At 35.5% G+C, this 20,536-nt stretch overlaps 1 protein-coding gene across 1 annotated transcript; it reads left to right on the forward strand.

Moving 5' to 3' along the window:
* The first annotated feature begins 9,438 nt into the window (after positions 1-9,438).
* LOC579681 (UBX domain-containing protein 1) lies at positions 9,439-18,454 on the forward strand. Its single transcript, XM_779783.5, has 11 exons — positions 9,439-9,565; positions 10,537-10,590; positions 11,213-11,301; positions 11,900-11,978; positions 12,703-12,739; positions 13,423-13,517; positions 14,466-14,585; positions 15,174-15,245; positions 15,570-15,741; positions 16,274-16,457; positions 17,458-18,454. The coding sequence occupies exons 1-11, from the start codon at positions 9,513-9,515 to the stop codon at positions 17,499-17,501; spliced, it is 999 nt and encodes a 332-aa protein (XP_784876.1). The 5' UTR covers positions 9,439-9,512; the 3' UTR covers positions 17,502-18,454.
* Positions 18,455-20,536: the final 2,082 nt, after the last annotated feature.

A 20,536-nucleotide genomic window follows, 5' to 3' on the forward strand; every position in this document is an offset into this window, starting at 1 on the left:
GTTAATTAATCACATTCTTCTTTTGATTAAATGTATGGTTTCTTATTTAAAGCAGAACTAGAAATAAATCCCCAACTCCTCAAGAAATTAAACAAAGCATGCTGGAAATGAACGAGAGGAAAAAGTGAAGCGGAAGAGCGAGGTACATTGATACACCACCTTAGGAAATGGGAAAACTTTCACATATAGGGACGTTGAGGCGAATACATCCAATTCCGGTTGAAAATAACAAAACAGAAAATCAAAAAAAGAAACGCTGGAACGGCTACGATGCACTATGCCACAATACAGTATTCGGTACACGAGACTCATTGTTTCTTTGTCATTGTTCACGTGTTTGTTTGTGTGTATGTATGTAAGTGTGTGCTTGGGTATGTTAATGAGAGTGTGTGGGAGTATGTTTAACGGGGTATAGATGTGTATGTGTAATTTAATTTTTTATATTTTTTTATTACGAGAGCGGGGGAGAGGGAGAATAGACAAAAATGTTATCTCTAATATACTATTCTTTGATTTTTTGTTTCTAAACAGTTTATGAAAATGTACTTTTGTTTTCCTTTTGTTAATTGAAATTTATGTTTAAGCCAAAATATCAATGTACATTGCATCCAGTTTTGTTAGGAAGAATAATGTGTACAATTTTGTTATGAATGATTTGTACAATATGCATTCGAGTTGAGAGAAAATGATAACAAAAATCTTAACCAAAACAAAAGACATAAATTGTAACAGCAATGGTAGTAATGATGATGGTGACGACGATGATGTTGATCATAATGATGATAGTGATAATAATTATTATAGCAACAATAGTAACAACTTCAATACTAATAATGGTATTAAAGATCATCTCTTTATGATGATAATCATCATCATAATACTAATCATAATTATCATCACCATCATCATCATCATCATCATCATCATCATCTTCACTGTAATCATCATCATTCTTGTTTCATTTTTTAGTAACGCGCTTAGTTTTTAAACTCCATACAAAAGCGATTTGAGATGACTGTCATCGTTGCATAAACACTGAAGTTAAAGCAGATACACGTACCAGTCAGAGACAGTGTTCATCACGCATTCTCAGAATGGTATATCTTGCCTCTTCATAATAAATTATTCACGTGTAAGGTGATGATTGATACTGTCATATCTAACCATACAACGTTAATGATCGTCTCCGGTAGATGTGAACGCACTATAGAGTCGGATCTACGCTCACAGCTAGCCTCACAGTGGTTATTATTCGAAAAGAAGCACACATTTTCCCCTGGCTACAATTAAGATCATCTCAAGTGATCTGGTTATCCCTGGCCCCCAGATGAAATTATATTGCTCTTTGGTTGCGCATTGGGGTAGCCGGGGCGGAAGTAGCGGGGGGGGGGGGGGGGGGGGTCGTAGTGAATAATTTGTTTTTCAAACATTAAACTCTATACATAATTATGTCTAGAGTTTAATGTTTGAAAAACAAATCATAGTATGATATTTTATTTTGGCGAAGCTTTGAATGTAAAATAGAGAGTTATAGAGAAAGAAGAACCCATTTATATACACCTGGATGGAGAGTAGTAAATGTGTATTAATGCCTTGCAAAAAGGACGTTAGTGCCGGGCTTGGATTGAGAGTCAAGTGAATGAACAACTAGGCTATACCATGACAATTCCATATCCGTATCCTCAGTTTAGTTTTTAAACCACTCGACTACAACACCTCAGAAATACAACATCCAAATAGTCGTATTCACTAATTTGTACCCCTAGATCAATTTCATTGGGTCATGCAACCTTTTTTAACCTTTAAATTTGAAATGGCGGATAATTTTTTTTTTTTTTTACCTAAACAGATATTGATGAATGATCGTGTACATCAATATGACCATCATAGTAATCCCTCATCCATAAATTATCGAAAAGATCCTTTGGCTTCAAGCATAGAATTATTCATCTGATTCCACAAAGGTCGCGCATGCCTGTTTCGTAATAGTTTGTGATAGCACGTCAGACATTAAACTGAAATTATTCATTTTCCTTCATCTCGATCAGCGCTGTTCGAGTGAAAAGACGCTAAATCATATTATGAGAAATTACCCTGCCCTAGTGGAATTACTTTGTTTCATTTGTCGTTTATCAAGATTCAAGATTCGAAATTTATTTATTCACTACTCGCAACCTTTACGGTTGAATTGTTACTGAATTTACATAAAAAACATAGACTTTGTACTAAACGGATCATGACTACTAAACCTTTAAAAAGAAATCACACGTTCGGTTCAAACAAAGCTAGGCCAACACATCTGAAAATGAATGAAAGGAAACGATGGGGAAGATTGCTCTGGATAACGACTAATTCGAAAAGAAAATGTAATATGATAAATGCTAGATGTATAACGTGATATGCGCTATACAAGAACTGAATATTATTGTTATTAGTAGTACCAGCAATAAATGCGCAGATAGACATGATGGTGATACCTTTAATATTCCAATCATTCTCGCTATGATTATCTACTCCATTTTGTATCGGCTGGGAAAGGCTTATCAATCATCTCAATCATCCCATGTGATTTCTTCCTTAACCTTTCAATTGCTACCAGTGCAAAGTGGCACAATAATTTGCCATACTAGCAGATCAGCACAAAATGAAAGGCACCGATTCACCGGAGGATTGTTTTATGCAAATTTCTGGTCTTTATTAGCTCGATGGCAAACTTGTTAACACCTTGTCTAGAATAGTCTTGCACTGGAATCAGTTAAATAATCTGGATATCCATCCCATGATAAGTGACACACGGAGATTATTTGCTTGGCATATACAATATTGAAAAACAAGGAGAAATCGATAAGGAATGCTCACAGTATCAGCACATGTCTGGGGCATGACCTGAGAGAACCTGCATGAACAGGACTAGAAAATAAACAGGCCTGGTGGCCCGCTTTCTTTCTGACCTCGTACTCGCCTCTCAACTCTAACTTGATGGATCGCCGTACATTAGCGATCCCGAGTGGGTAAACACTTCTAGGTCAAAATTGCACATCTAATGTTGTTAATCATTAAGCAGACGATCACTGCTTAACACGGGAAAAGGATGAGGACTTCTCACGAGAATTTGAAGGAAAAAAGGAAGAGAGAGAGAGAGAAGGAAAATGAAGAAGAGAAAAGAACGGCATGAATAAGTCCGTGTATTGAGAGCGACGCTTACGCCGAGGACAAGGTTACTAAATGCTCAATTTGGCGTCCCCTGTTCGTAGTTCGAGTGAAAGGGCGTCGCCGGGACATTCCTTAGGCGGGGGGTGGGACGGGTGTCATTAAATTAATCGCAATGATACGATAATCATAGTTCATGAGAATAGCTCATTTAAAAAACGTAAATAAATAGGTCACCACATAATTTGCAGATTAAACCGTGATCAAATAATGTCCCAAACCCTATAGGATTTTTCGACGGAATTTTGTTTTATGGCGAGTCACACCCCTAGTATTGTTCCCTCAAGATGAGATTCCCTTTCGAAGTATTAACATATCAAAATAAAGTACCATAAAGATATCTAGAACAAATATTCCTCTCTCTCCTGCCTAATCAAACGACCTATGCAAATCTTTAAAATGAAGCGTTACGTCATCATAGTATTGTTAGTGTCATCAGAGGGAATACAATCAGGATCAATTATCTTTTCAGACAAGCGATGTCGTTGAATTGCATTGGAAGGCTATTTGAACATTACGATTAAAAATGTGTTTTTTAAGGTTTTCTTAGATTTATTCCAAACATGGGTAATGAAAATCACCATGTTCGCTTTGTGAAATTGTAAGTAATATTATTGTTCCCTTTTTATAAAGGGGAAATAAGTTTTCCTAAGCTTTTAACTCTCCTTATTTAAAATCCTGCAGAGGAGGCAGATCTAAATTTTGCTTCTTTTTTTCCTTGGCATTAAGTATGTGAAGCATGATTTATTTTCATCCTTTTATTAGGGACTCATCACTACCAATCATGGAACATGCACACTTCATTATAGAGATCGTATATATATGGATATCCACAGTGCACATTCGCGGTTTTTACATTTGTTAATACATGTCACGTCGGATATCTATAGGCTGTGATAAATATTAACACTGCTAGATCGAGCGGCTTATTATAGATCTTTTCATTTCATCAGGCGGTCCCGTCCCTCCTCTGGTGCATGCTTGCCCTAGCACGTTTCTGAATTTAAGGCTATTCCCGGGCGGCATTCAAGCTTTTAAGCCCGTTTCGAATATCTGCTTTATTAATGCCGAAGAGAGTAGGGGAATAATTATTTGACCGCCGCGCATAATGTTGCCGAGATAATTTGTCAAAAGCAGGAATAATTCACCATCACTTTCCCGGTCAATTTCTCCTAAACGTTTCATCAAACAAACAAAAACCTCTATTAGGCGCTTTGACTATTCCTTTACAGAGATTCTCTTTAATATATTTGTTATGGGGGGGGGGGGGGGGAGGGGGTCATTTGTAATGTGAAACCAGCATTACTCAAGGTCCCAAGGATTACAATTCCTCAGAGTTTCTAATTTATCCATGGATTTTCTGCATGTTGATAAAGTATAATGAGTATACAACAAAGCGCTTGAAGAATGAAAAAGGGAGGGGGAGATTCGCAAATAAGAAATAAAAATAATTTGAATAAGAAATATACTGTATTTCAAGATTCATGTGACGTACACGAACAATACAGGTATCTCTTTTTTCTCATCAAAATAATATTTCGAACTTCATAATCAACGTGCATTTTTCATTCTTTTCTTAAACACTATTCCCCCCCCCCCTCAAAAAAAAAAGGAGATAAAAAAGAGAGACTATAGTGTCTCATCATTACAGCAACATCTAATAGGATTATCGTCAATATATTATGGCAGTCAACCAAATATGGTTTATTCCCCGACGAATTCAGAAATGCATCTTTTTCTTGTACTATCTCTTTATCTTCCGTAGATCTTCCCCATTGCCATGGTAATAATAAAAAGGTGAAATCTAAAATAGATATTGCTTAGATTACTGTAGTTGTGCGGATGGATATCCAATGTTTTCATGTGCACAGAACCACCTTGACATGAAACGAGCGATGATTCTAGTATGTTTATAAATACATATTTATCTGACGTATACATATTAGTTGAAAGGCTTACACAATATAGCTTTTACTTTTTCAACAATTATGTCTCATGTATACATAGCATGCCTTTTATATCTAAATTAAAAAAAAGTGAAATCGTATATTCCATGAATAAAATACAAGGTATTATAAAATTGCTATCCGTTTCTCACTCTTTCTCTCCCTATTTCGTTCTCTCTCTCTCTCTCTCTCTCTCTTCTCATTCCGCCGAATCTTTCCCCCTCTCTCTCTCTAACACACAACCGACTGTACATTATTATCATTGGCGGATCTAGGATTTTGAAATGGGCGGATGAGGAAGGGGCTCTTCCTCCTTTTTTACAGGCAATTTCGATTTTGTGGAGAGAGGGTTTCTAAGCATCCTCGAAGGGTGAATGTCGCAAGAAATACATGACATTTTTACTGTCTTTGATTTCATATGGACTATTATACTATCGTGATCTGGCTGCATGAATGTTCACAAGAACAAGTATATCCTTCAACATAGATCGTAGGGATTTTACAGGATTTTTACATATTTCGTAGAACCCCAAATTGCTGTCATAGCAGTACTGTGAGGAACCACTGTCTTTCCCAACTCAGTTCAGTAATAGGCGCGGCGTCAACCTAAACAGCATGAAAACGGATCTATTCAATAGAATCGAATTTATCAGAAATTTTCTCGCCAGCCGAAATTTTAGTGGTGGTGATGGACTGACAGTTGACCTTTTCTGTCTAAAATTGCTCGTTGGATACCGAGCAAAAGCAGCCAGTGCATATGTACACTTCATGCAAACTTAATGATTATTCTCGCGGTCTCTTTAGTCTTGAATTTGGCAAGGACTGAGCTAGACCCCCTCGAGCTGACAATGAATACCCTAGCCAAAGCTCGAGAGCATGGCGTAAAAATTTCAGGCTCCCGTCATGCTGATTAGGTTACATTTACTGAGGGGCTAGGAAAGGGTGTTAAAACACCGGGAGAAGGATGGGGGATTATTTGGGGGAAAGAGGATATACAAGTGCATAAAATGGGACAGTATCACGACCCTCTCCCCCTGGCCCCCGGACTGCAAGTAGGACTGCTTCATAGGATTGCCAATCCATGTATCCATAACCATGTGTTGTGGCCTACAATGTGTGAGTGCGTGTGTGTGTAAGTGTGTGTGTGAGAGAGAGAGAGAGAGAGAGAGAGAGTAAGAGAAAGAGAGAGAGAGAGTAAAAGAGAGACGGAGACAGAGAGGGAGATAAGGGGTGGGAGAAAGGGAGAGAAAGAGACAAACTCATTTGATTGTGGACCCTTGGTAGGCCAATAGCATTAGTTTTAACATGGACATTTTGGTAACAAGCTGATTTTTTCAGGATAGGTCCAAGAATATGTCTAGATTAACATACTAAAAGTCCTCATAAATCCTCTTTGAGCGTTTTCCGTAATCCAAGATGGCGTCTAAAATGGCCGCCATTTCCTGAATTTCTTATACCTTTGCAACTAGATAACCCAAATACAAAATTTAAATGTCTAAATATATGTTTTTTAGCATAAGGAACTCAATAAAATACATGTTGATAAATTCTGAAACACATTATTTTAAGGGGAAATGAGCAAGGGGAGGGGGGAGGGGTATTCCCCCTTTCCCTCTATATTATCATCATCAGGGAAAACAAAATGTTATTTAACATTACGATTAAGTGTGGGAATAATAGCAAAGTAAGTAATAATCACATTGCTTCTTAATCCTGATAAATTGTGGCCATGTTTTAAGGATATGTTCTGCAACATGGGAAATGATCGTCACAAAGGCGATGGTGTTATATTAAAGGTAAAGACCAGTATTGGAAACGCCCCAATTTCAAAAAATGAAATGGAAGCTCTCATTACCAATCATGTGAAAGAATATGTTTTGACTAATACATGATGATAAAAAATTTGCCGGGAAACCGCCTACTAATTGATATATTTGGTAAATTTATTTCTCTCATGGTCTGTGAGAGATATAGGGTAGTCCCACATACATCTTTCTGTGTATAGTGCTTGTAACATTACGAAGAATGGGCCAAATTTCTTATCATTTTGATGATTCCAGAACCTTGCAGATGCTAGATGCTAGATGATCAACCTTTTCTGATCGATTCCACAACGTTTCTTTCACAATGCAATCGCATGACCATAACTGGTCTTTACCTTTAAGCGAAACTCCATACATAGCAAACGCCGTTTCTGAATCATATACTGAATTCTGAAATATCCTTAATTAAAGCCCAAGTCCACTCCAAAAATAACTTATTTTCAATAGAAGCAGAAAAATCAGACTAACCAATCAAAAAAAGTCTGAGCAAAATCGGATAACTAATAAGAAAGTTATGAATTTTTAATGACATTAAAAACTTTGAAAATCACTAGACAAATTGGCAACAAACTCATGAGTCTGTGACGTCATGTCCTCACTATCCACTAATTATTTTCTTTATATTGATGATATAAATTTCCTATTTTATCCTGAACAATTTTATTTCTTCACACCAGCATCCAAGTTAGATTAATAGTAATATGTTTTTGTGTGGATGCACTAATATAGAGTATTTTTTCCCCAGTTAAATCATGAAAAATGTGAATTTTGATAAACTATTGATAAAAATAATCAATAATTATGAATATACAATATTCAGAAAATAGTATAAATTCTTCAAAGTTCATAAAAGATTTTGTGAAATGTCATGCACGCAATATGATAAAAATCATATAACCTGGGAAAAGGCATGGGGAAATCAAGTTTTGGGGAGTAAAAAGGGAAATTAATGGGATTAAACTATATAGAGCAATTGATTAATAGTGAGGACATGACGTCACAAACTGATAACCATCCTGGCAATTTGTGTGTGATTCTCATTGTTCCATAGTTTTACATACTTTTTCTTATTAGTTATCCAATTTTGCTCAAACTTTTTTCAATTGGTTTGTCTGATTTTTCTGCTTTTATTAAAAGTAAGTTATTTTTCGAGTTAACTTGTCCTTTAAACATAGGCCTCTAAATCAATAGATTATGCAAGCATCATGCAGCTCTCATAATCAAATCGTAAAAGGTACGTAATACTGTTTCGCTCTCTCCCTTCGTTCGCTAGCACAAACACTACATTCACTGCACTGACTGCAGTTGAGCTGTTGATGGCACTACGCTATAATTATGCAAATGTATATTATACCTTTGATAAAAAAATTCGTCACCCTGCCCCTCATTCTCCCGAACGCAATCAGAGCAGGAAAATTGTTTTCTCAGTGATGAAAATAAGGGATCGATGAATGTCCCCCCCCCCCCCCCCGTACAATCTCCGAGCAGCTAGCGTCTTTGCGGATTTGCCCGGCATGCCCCCGAGGGCCAAAACAAGAAATGACAAAATATATATATATATATAAACATAACCCGTAGCCTCCTACGACTCGGCCCCAAAATCGTACGAAAAATCGTAGACCAATATAGTACGGTGCCCGGGGCAAATGTACACTAAGCATTAGTATTATCATGATCTATATCAGCTCAGATTCGTATAAATCCGAAGAGATTGATTCAAGAAAGGATTCACTGAAAAGGGGTTTAAAGATCTATGTCCCTTTTGCAGCCAACATCAAATTCTGTAGAACTTTGCATGAATTATAAATATGTCATGTATGTCCTATCTGTGAAATTTGAACGTTAGCATATAATATTCAAGTTATGCAAGGAAACCCGTTTACTTGCTAGACTTCACTGTCAGACACTATTGAGTGACTGACTGGCTTTTTTCATCTTTGGTAATAACTTACATAAAATGATTTGTAAAGGGTACATAAGCATTTGTCTACATCAATAACCCACTTCTTGTAATGGCCAAAATTAAACTGATTGAATCTTTGCACGGCATAAAACGTACGACCATTCGGTACAAGGGTCTGAAAAATCTGACTATTACTTACTGGCTCTGTAGCTCCTAAGTCGATTCGACAACTAATAGTCGTTATTTTCCCACTTAAAGACATTTTCAAGCCCACTTATTTTTAGGGAAGTTCTAAATTAGTATTGTCTTTCAAATGCCGTTGGAATTTAACCTTTTCATTTGTTTGGCCTACGAATGGGACATTGTACCTTTAATTCCTCATGAAATAAAACTCATGAGCATTCTAATAGTTCCTAAGGTACAGTATCATGCAACATATTAAATTTCTAAGTCGAAGGATTAACGATTTAGAAAAATATACAGAGTGTGTATTGCATAAGGAGCGGAGAGGTTTTTGTTTTTCTGCTTTATCGGCATGTATTTGTATACCGCCCTCAACGAGATTACGCCGCATAGAAATTCTAAGATATTTTGTTCTTGCGTGGAAACAAAAAAGACAGGGAAATCAAGATGCCGACTGACGTTGATACACTCATGGAAATGGGATTTCCAAGGAATAGAGCGTAAGTGTATATAATATAGTAGCTGTGATTTTACTTTCGAGATTCTTATTGAAATGAAAATGTACAAACACAATAGTCAATAGAGAGCTTTTCTGAATTTTAACCGTTTCCCTACACGAAATGATACGGTTGGGACCGGTATGAAAGATCTAGACCCCTAGGCCTATACTATAGTAAATTGAACAGTTGTGCTGTGTCATTCTAAAAATTGCCCATGTCATAGTACGTATAAGAGGACTTGAGAGTTTCTCGTGTAATGAAAATTGGTAGATTTTACCTTGTATGTTGAATGGATGTTCCTGAATCGCCCAGGAAAATAGGGAAGCATGTCAGAAATCGCAGATCATCCAACAAGACGAATTGGACCGGGCCGAGTCTAGATCGACTTGTCACCTTGTGTATCTTGCTACTCATGATAAACAACTTAAATTGTTGAATGTTACATGACACAGGCGCTTAATTAAAGCCTGAAGTTATAAGGACCTGTATAATTTAAATGTTTTGATCAAATTTTGATCAAACAAAATTCACAAGTGTATGAAGAACCAAGAAGGTAACAAATTTGCCTGAATAAAACATAAAATTAAATGTCTCCTTATATTTTTTAAAGTAAATTCTGTTTACAGGGCGAATATCCATTGAATTTGAACTAGAAATTGTTGTACTAGTTTCATGTCAGTTTTGTAAAGCGCTTAGAGACATTTTTATGAAGCGCTATATAAAAATAAACATTATTTATTATTATTCACTCAAACTCTTATTCATCAATAGCTAGACTATGTGAATAAGAACATAGGATAATTTGGGACAAGTGACGCTATGACTTCTTATGGAATGCAAAGAAAATCTAGATCTCCATGTTTCAATCAGTGATTAAAGTAGGATCACGCTAAGCCTCATCTTGTTATGTGTCAATGAATTTTGTTGACTGTTTTCTTTCTAATTGTTTTATCTTGCCTTTATTTTGACAGGGAAAAAGCTCTTGCAAAAACTGCCTATAAAGGGGTTCAAAATGCTATGGATTGGTAAGCTCACTTACAGTCAATAACCAGGGGGTGTTTCACAAAGAGCTTTAGTTAAACTTATCTCTAAGTTGGACTAAAACAATATGGAGAGCCATTTGTAGCCTTGAAATAAAATATATTCAAATTCAAAAATTGAAGTATTTTAGACTTGTCATGAATTCCACATCAAGAACATGAAATCTCCTTGATATTTGATAATAGAAAATATGAAGGATTTGAATCAACATTTTATGCCTTTTAAAATAACTTTACAAAATATTTTCAAAGTTGCTTACAGCTTTCCTTAATTGTTTAGTCCAACTTAAGTTAAAGATTAGTTCAACTTAGGATCTTTGTGAAACACCCCCTGAATTTGATAATTGATATTGCATCATGATCACGTCAAGTTAATTTAATTCAAAACACCAAATAAAGTGTTTAAAAAACTATTGAAAAGCAGATTTTGCAAAATAAACTATTTTTTTTCTCTCTTAAAACAACATTGCACATGTATGTTTCATGAGTTTTTTGCTTACTTTTATCCGACTACTATGAAAGAAAATATACTACAGTACCGGTATGCATATAAAATAAGCAACTCTGGCAACAAAAGTTTATATGTTTTTGTTATTATCCGTATCAGGTTATTTGCTCACAATGATGATGCAGACATTGATGACCCTTTTGAAGTGCCTGCAGGAAAAACCCTTGGAACTAGTGAAAGTGATTCTGGTAAGTGGAGCTTAAAGTGACTCAGTAACATTGCCTAAGATTCTGAAATCCTGGATTTAGTTCATGCTGCAATCATAATTATAAACCCTTAGGTCAGTCAGGAATCCCATGACTTTTACAAGCCAATCGCCGTCTGATTATCAAGATATTTTTGATTGGAAATCGTAATTTCATTTTTTGTTTTCATAACGGTTTTTATAACACTACAGTCTATTGTAGAAAATGAGTATGGTAAAACTGGTCACTCAAAGACTTTTACTTTTTTGAGGCACTTCATGATCATTTTGAAGATCAATTTTTGTAGAGTTTCAATATTACACCATATCACAGACATACCTGTAGATAAAATGTAGGGCCATGCATCTCAGATTTATAATTGTTAAATAACGCCTTTAAGGCTGCTAAGGCAACTGATCACCCCCCCCCCCCCCCTCTATGTTTTTACATTTAGGGTTCTATGTTACTTATCCTATATGTTCAAAATATCAGCTTTCAATATTTCTCCATTATGAGACATTCATTTCTGCGTATTACATTTAAATGGCAATTGTATTATCCCCTATTTCATTTTGCCATATTTTATTCTACCTATAACCAGGTGCTGCTAGTGGAGACTCCAAGCCTGCTGGGGAAACACCTGCAGAACCAGTTCAAGTCAAATCAATAAAGTGTGATGAGTGAGTAGCCCAGAACAGTAAAAGTAAACAGTTGCAACTATTGTTATTTTAACAACTTCAGAGTTGTCACTTATCTTGCTTTTCCTCAGTAAACATATCGTTCTATCCTAGAGGTACGATTTAACCTTTTGACATGGTCATCAAAATGTAGATTGTTAGAAAAGTCACCCCAAATTATTTGTAAAGAAATATGATTAGTGTGTAGTAAAGGAAAATTATTGTTTATTCAAATATTTGTTAACCCCAGTGCCCCCCACCCTTCTAGAAATGGGGGAAATTTAGAAATGTCCAAGAAAGGAATATATAATTTAATATGTACTGAATGAAAGTCAAGAAAAAATTAGGAAATTCGTGGAAAAATCATTTAAAGCAAGAAAAAACAAAATCTGGTTGATTTGCCTGCACATAAAAGTAATTAACTTCTTATGAGTTTTCTTAGGTCCAAAAGTAATTAACTTCTTATGAGTTTTCTTAGGTCCAAATAGCATATCCACTAGATGATTGGTAATGTTGGCTTTTTTATGTCTACAATGCCTCCTTTCAAACTGAATATATGTATATGTAGGTTTAAATAATGATACTGGAATTTGAAGCTCTATTAGGAAAAAATTGGAATGCTAGGAATTTTGCTGGCAAAATGATATAATGAGGGTATAATTCAATTTTTCATAACAAACATTTTCTTTCCTTTTCATTATCTCATGCTTTTTATTTTTCATTTCAGATGTGGAAAGAAGTTAAGAACCCCAGAAGATATTCAGGTAAATATTTTCCTGTCAATATGGATATCATACTGAGAAAAGATTTGAAATACACTAAGTCAATAAGATGTTGAGCATGGTAATGCATGTATTATGGATGATGACATTTACAGTATAATTGCAGTTGTTCAAGAGTGTGTAGTACAATATACAGTCTGGAGATATCAACATTTCTTTTCCTGTTTCTTGTTGTTTTTTCTTTTTCTTTCTTTGATGAAATACATAAATGTAAAATAAATGTGAAGTGATGCTTACAATGCAAAAATGACAAACAACAAAAGCAAAACATGCAAACTCTACAATAGCAGGCATCTTTAAAGAAGTATTACAATGCAAATACTCCCACACACTCAACAACAAGGCTGCAGCTCGATATTGAAAGAAAGTGTAAGAGACTAAGAGGATTATATAAAAACATGATTTCTTTCTGATTTTGGTCCGGCCTAACGGGTAATATGCATAGTATTTCAAGCGGCCTTGGTGCTGTTGGAGAAAAGGTCCAATCAGCTTCAATTACCGGTAGTCAGTAGACAGTTGTGATCTGATAACAATCTAATCTAATGCAATCCCCTTCAACTGTCCATTTAACAGTTTACAAATACATTACTTATTTTCAGTATGGTAATTCTTTTCTGTCACTCTGAGGGTGCGTATCAATGAATGTCCTTTTCATCTTTCTATAGGTGCATGCTGGAAGAACAGGCCATCAGAGCTTCTCAGAATCAACAGAAGAGATCAAGCCACTCACAGAAGAGGAAAAGAAGGAACAGCTTGCAAAGTATACAATACACAAATATTTATATGATATTGGATGGCCTTGAGTGTGATACAAGAATATATTGCTCGAGCTACGACAATATTGGACGAGCCAAAGATGAGTCTAATATTATCTTAGCGAGAGCAATATATTCTTGTATCACACAAAAACAAAGCCATACAATGTTATTATTATTATCTATATTAGTCTGACTAGCAAAATAACCAAATTTGACTTACCTCTGTAAATATGGCTTTGTTTTTGTGTGATATCGATATGATATCGATATCGATAGGTGAAGTTCCTGGATGACTGACCAATATGTCAGTCATCCAGGTACTGCGCTAAAGATATTGAATACACTAATTCATTTTACCACTTGAAACCCTTATAAAGATAATAATAATCTATATTTGTTTTTAAAGAGGAAGGCTGTTGTAGGTTTACTTGTTAATGAGGGTACCTGCAGGGATGTGTTACATTGTTAGTATTGTCCTGGTTTTCAAATCATCTTAACTCTCAACTATATGGTACATGTATCTCTTAGAAAATTCTAAATCTGAAAATTAGTTTTTAAAGATATTGATGCATGGTATATGTATGCGGTTGCTCATAAAATGTGATATAATGCAACTTTGGTTGATAATGGATTATGATCAGCAGATTGGTGATATATATATATGTATATTTTTTTTTTTTGGGGGGGCAGATGTTAGTCTTCCCGTTCAAGATGAATACTAGTAGATATCACATAGCTTATTGAGATCAATGTTTTTTATAGTTTGATATTACAAAAAAATAATTAAATGTGATTCGAGCTTAATATTTCAGGGTACCTATCGTCCCCAATACTAAATACTTAATTTTTGGCAATGTAACGTTATTTCTGTTGTAAAAATAATCAGCAGCAAGTGAGGTAACTAAATCATTGTTTTTTTTTTCTTTTTCTTCAACCTGCCTGGTTTGAAGGTTACAAGAGAGACTAAAACAGAAACAATTAGAAAGGGTAGCAAAAGAGAAGCAGGAAGTCTTGGACAAGGAGAAAATGAGACGGAAACAAGGCAAGCAAATGGTGCAAGCAAAACAACAGTAAGTGTAAAGAGAATAGTATAAAATATGTAGTATTTAAACAAGACTTAAGACATCAGTGAATACAAACTCCTCTCCACTTAAGACTCTTGTATTTAAACTTAGAGGCCCAAATTCACAAAGGGGGTTTGTCGACAAACCGAGGCCAAACCTCCTTTTGTTTTTGACAAACGAGGTTTGTAAAAAACGCGTCAAAACGTGTCATATGACGTACATAAACCTCGATTTGTCGACAAACCTCCTTTGTGAATTCGGGCCAGAAAGTTTGATGGAAACTCATGAAGCCTAAAGTTAATACTAGGGTATTTTTACAGTTTAAAGTGATGCAGTCCTACATGTAATAATCCTGGATAACATTATTAATCATGGATGGGGGGGGGGGGGGCATCTGCTCTGTTCCTTAATAATGCCCTCAAAGAATTGGAAGGAAAAGAAGGGAAAAGAAAAGTACATCTGATTCATTATATGCCTGATGACTTGTACCATGAGTTGACTTGTGCTACCCAATTACCCTACTTTTTTATCCAAGTGATTTTCTTTTAATTATTGAACGCTGTGTAAATGTTTGCTCTGAAATCTTCATTGCAGGCATGACATAGATGAGGCCAAACTACTAGCAGCTAAGAAAAAGAAAGAAAAGAATGAGGAAAAACTTGCAAGGTAAGAAATAACGATGTGATATCCACATACATGAAAGTACCAATGCATGATGGTATGGGATAGCACATTATTGTATCAATATTCTGATGTCCTGAGAGAGAGAGAGAGAGAGAGAGATTTACCGGTAACAACAATCTACTTAGATGCAATGTTATATTCCATAAATACAAAATGAAGATGATATATCAATCGTTCTAGCAGTTGAAAAGACGATAAAGTATATATTCCATGTAGAGTACATGTACAATTATATATTTGAAACGTACACAGAGACCAAATGAGTATTACTTATGTATGACCTATTCCTTGTTTCTAATTTGACAGGCAGAGAGTGAAGGAACAGATTGCATGTGACAGGGCAGATAGAGCTGCTAGAGCTGCTATGAAACATGAGGGGGTTCCCCCTGCTCAGCCCCCTGCAGCACCAGCACCAGCACCAGTTCCAGCTACAAGCTCTACAGCACCCAAAAAGGAGTATGACACAACTAGGTTACAAGTGAGTATGGATGTTCTTTAACTGTAGTTGTGGTATGGGTGGGTTGTATACATCTACTACACATGAAGGGGGCGGGGGATGAGGGGCTCAGATTTTTACGTTTGGTTTCAGTTACAGCCGTATACCGTACACCACATGATAATTTGTTAGTTTTTACTTTTAAAGTTTTTCATAACTGCGCACACTTAGAATTTGATCTCCAAGATATTCTGCGTTCCTTTAGTAATGAATAATCACTTTTGTTTATAATTTGCGGGATTTGTAATGAACAATGGGGAGTAGTATTTAATGATAATTCATTTTCTTGTGCTTATCTATCTGTCTGAGACCATTCATACTTGTGTAAATATTTCACCTTTTGAAACCCAGAATGGAGTTAGCTCTATAGAGAGTTATCCATTTTTCTAGCTCTCAGGAGGCAAAAGTTCCTTTGAATAAATGTGGAATATAAAATGGTCAATAAACAATTCTCTCTATGCATAAATATTTTTCTACCTGCTTTCTCAATTCATTTGTAATTGATCCCTCGCAGGTTCGTCTTAGCAATGGAAGTACCATCACCCAGTCCTTTGGAGCGATGGAACCTCTTGCTGCAGTACGTGTGTACATTGAACTAAACAGGACGGACGGACAGACAGGTGCCTTCTCTCTCATGACCCCATTCCCTAGGAAGGTCTTCACGTCAGAAGACATGGAAAAACCTCTCAAGGAACTAGGTAAGTGACAGAAGGCCACATTGAGGGGTCAGTGACACAAAGACGTAACTCCATTTTGGCCATTTTGAGAAAAAGTGGTTTATGTGTCACTGAGCACTTGGGCCTTAAGGAGTTAAGTCTATGTTTCAATTCAATTGGATGTTGGGTGGAGTTAAGTCTTTGTGTTTCCTGGAAAGCCCACCTTTTTCTGATCATTTTGATAGCAAATACTCATTTTGGAAAAAATATGGAGTTACGTCTTTGTGTTACTGCTTTGACTATCTGCAAGCTTTTTTCACATAGCAATTTTCTCAATAGGAGTAAATAATTTGACAGAATGGAAATTCTTTTAGGTAATCCTCAGGCGTCCGCTGGTGGCTTTTTCACTTTCTTGTTACTCTTAATGTTATATGCTCTGTGTTGTCATTCCTATTTTGTTTATACATGTACCTGGAAATCAAATAAATTTCAAATTTCAAATTGGTACTCTTTCGTAATTATATACACTTTATCCAGGTTTAAGTAACTTTTCAAAGCAGCACACTGACATGTCCAAAACAGAATCAAGAATGGGAATCCCCAAAGAGAAATTACATGTATTGATATATCTTTGCCCAAGAAAGCATACTTATGCTGCAGAAGCGTGCAAGTTTTACAGGGAGTTTTAAAGGAACCAGGGTTAGGCCTCAATAGGTCAATTTAAGCCATGATTAAATAATATAAGAATAATGACATGGTGTGTCTGCCATTAACAATTTGTACCTAGTTACAAATAGAATCAATCTAATCTATACATATCATTCCACTTAAGATATATTCTTAAAATAAGATTGGGTTTATATTTTAAAAAATTGGCCAACATTATAATTGATATTTTGAGGATATGCAAAGGTTGATCCTCTTGATAGGAAACAATTGCTCAGACTTTGCATATCACACATGTACATACTTTCCTCATTTGATTTGTTCATGTCTTATTTCAGTCTCTCTCTTTCTCTCTTTCTCTCTCTCTCTTATACAGGTTTAGTACCTTCTGCTGTGCTGACGATTACCAGACCTCAATGATACTCCTCCTCATCTTCATGTAAACCTCCTCTACATCGTAATTAATTCAGGGTTTGGGACTCTGATGTCATCTAAAGAAGTGGGCCATGTATTATAAAGCCTTTTTATTGATTGTAAGGTTAATATTGAGCGTAAGTCTATGGCTCATGGTATATTTATCACACTTAAGATCGATCATTACTCTTTATAATACGTAGCCCAGTGGGCAGGGCTCAGTCATGTTTCTTTCAATTTGTTTTGATTCATATTGCAATACAATGATCCTTATCATGTTCAGAGCAGTGTAATAATTAGATGTTATCTAGAGTTTGTGTTCTGATACAAGGTAAATATCCACAGCATCGAACCATTTTACAGGTAGCGTAGCAAAATGAGGTGGCACGAATAGATTTTAGAACACCTGAAGGTAAAAGCTATTGATGAGGGTGAATTAAAAATCCTAATTTGACATATTTGAATGAAAGTTTAGGTAAGCCTAATCAGGGTTTTACTTGTATTTACCAGCTCCATATCCTAATGAGGTCGCTACTGTTATTTTTCTGTAATGAAGTTATGGTTTTTTTACAAGCATTTTGCATTCCAAACCCATCTTTTTGTACTAGTTTACAAAGTTTTGTTCTCAGCTACATATTAAACGACAACTCCTGTACACATTTTGGGGTAAAGTATGTGAAATAGCTAAGCAATAAGCCTAGTATTTATTATTGCGGGTGAATATGTTTTCTTTACTAATCAATATTTAGAGCGCAGAATTTTCTCTCTTTTTTAAACCATAAAGGAAAAATCGTAAAATGGCTGTGCCAAAGGATTGTAGAGCATATTAATGATAAAAGATCCAAGAAACATTATATGTGGTGAGACAGTTTTGTGAAGCAGCTATTGTTATTGTATGTAACTGAAAGATGAAAAATTAAAATGTAAATTAAAATTTAGAATTAAACATATTTTTCAGGTAGTGCAAAATGTTTTTTGTACGGTCTGAAAAGAGAGGAGAGATGGTAGAGAAGGACAGAGAAAGAGGTGGAAGATATATGAAGAGAAAGAGAGATGAAATCAAGTTGCTGTGAAAAGATATATAATTACATGACCTCATACACAATGCATTATTTACTGAATTGTTAAAAATTTAGATAGAGCCCTTTCATACTTGAATACAATACTGTTTTATTAGCAATATATTTACATATAATTGACAAAAAAACAACATATATTAAAACATGTCAATTAATGAGCTGTTGCTATGTTGGTACTTGCCATCTTCATCTACGAACTGAACTCTGTCAGATAACTCGTAAAACATTTAGGTATTAAGTATGGAATTTTCTACACATTCCACCAATATTGTATTTTTAGCACCATGGAATTCAAGTCCCCATCCCCATCCCAGTAACCCCCCCCCCCCCTCCCCTGTGTTTAGTGATAAACGTCTAAAAACTAGAATAAACACTGAATTTAGACAATTTTTATAATAGTAGACTTATTCATACACCTCCTGTGAGGGTTAAAGGTAAAGACCAGTATAGGAAACTCCCCAATTTCAAAAAATGAAATGGAAGCTCTTATTACCAATCATGTGAAAGAATATGTTTTGAATATTACATGACGATAAAAATGTTGACGGGAAACCGCCTACTAATTGATATATTTGGTAAATTAGTATATCTATATACTGTTGAGAGATACAAATGCACATGTCGCGCACGTGTGTGTAGTCCTATATACATCTTTCTGTGTACAGTGCTTCTAACTTTATGAATACTTGGCCAAATTTCTTATAATTTTGATGATTCCAGAACCTTGCAGTACATCTATGCTAGATGATCAACCTTTTCTGATCGATTTCACAACGTTTCTTTCACTATGCAATTGCATGACCCTAACTGGTCTTTAGCTTCGAGTGGAATGGTACATTCAGGATATGACATCAAAATATTATTTCTTTAGATGGACTAAACCATAAGGGGGTTTAGAACTTTAGAGAGTATATACATCTGCACAAATGGACAAATATTGCACTATTCATTTATATTCATTTCCAGTGACTTCATGTCACAAGACAATCGTATACATTTTCAAGGGAGCATTTATAGTAACAGGCTTTTATTCCTTTCCTTTAATTTCTTTTAATTCACCTCAAACAAGGTGCTTAATACTTTAATTCTGCCATTGTATAAATAATTCTGTAGCAGTTAAAAAGATTAGAGTGTGATTTGCCTAATGAGATCTTCTTTGATGGAAAGAAAAACATTTGTATTACCAAGTAGATGGAGAAAGGTTCAATTATCCGGCTCTTCAGAAAATCCTTGTTTCTGAATAAAATTCGACAACAACACATACAAATCATTCTTGATATCCTTTCCTTTTGTTAACCACTGGTTAAACCCACGTAATACTCCACTTCAGAACTGTGCAAGAATTCAGCATTACTGTCAATTATCCACAAAGGACTAGCTATAAAAAATCAGCTCCATATAATCTTATAATCAGGGGTGTTTTCTCCTCAATCACATTCTGCTTCTCACGTTGGTATTATTTGTTGATAAGGTCCTAATCATGGAGGTTTAAAAAGCGAGCTCTCAATATGTGACGTGGGATGCCAGTACATTGAAGAGACAGAGAGCCTTTACAATGATAATGATATCATAAAGCTTTTTTTGTACAGTGCACTTCACATTACTGGAACATGAATAAAATAAGATCGCTATGTGCTTCCAGTGAGGTTCAGATACTAATACAGTGCATCATTCCAAGCAATGAATCCTGTCAGTATCCATTGAACAAGTGGATAGAGAAATACAACTCTAGATGAAATACCTCAACGAAGGACATACGCAACCAGCAGAGATGCAAACTGTCAACCTATTGATTCAGAGTCAAGTGATTGAGAAAATTCTGGGAATGAGCTCATGCCACAATCTTAGAATCAGAAGATTCTAGAAGGTCTAGAATGAGAAGAGTTCCATGATTCCCTGCATCGCACTTGTGGGTGTGCTTCAGATTACAGTGTTTTACAGGACACAGATACAGGGCACAGA

Source organism: Strongylocentrotus purpuratus, unplaced genomic scaffold, assembly GCF_000002235.5.
Source record: "Strongylocentrotus purpuratus isolate Spur 01 unplaced genomic scaffold, Spur_5.0 spur5_scaffold_5, whole genome shotgun sequence".
Classification (NCBI taxonomy): Eukaryota; Metazoa; Echinodermata; class Echinoidea; order Camarodonta; family Strongylocentrotidae; genus Strongylocentrotus; species Strongylocentrotus purpuratus.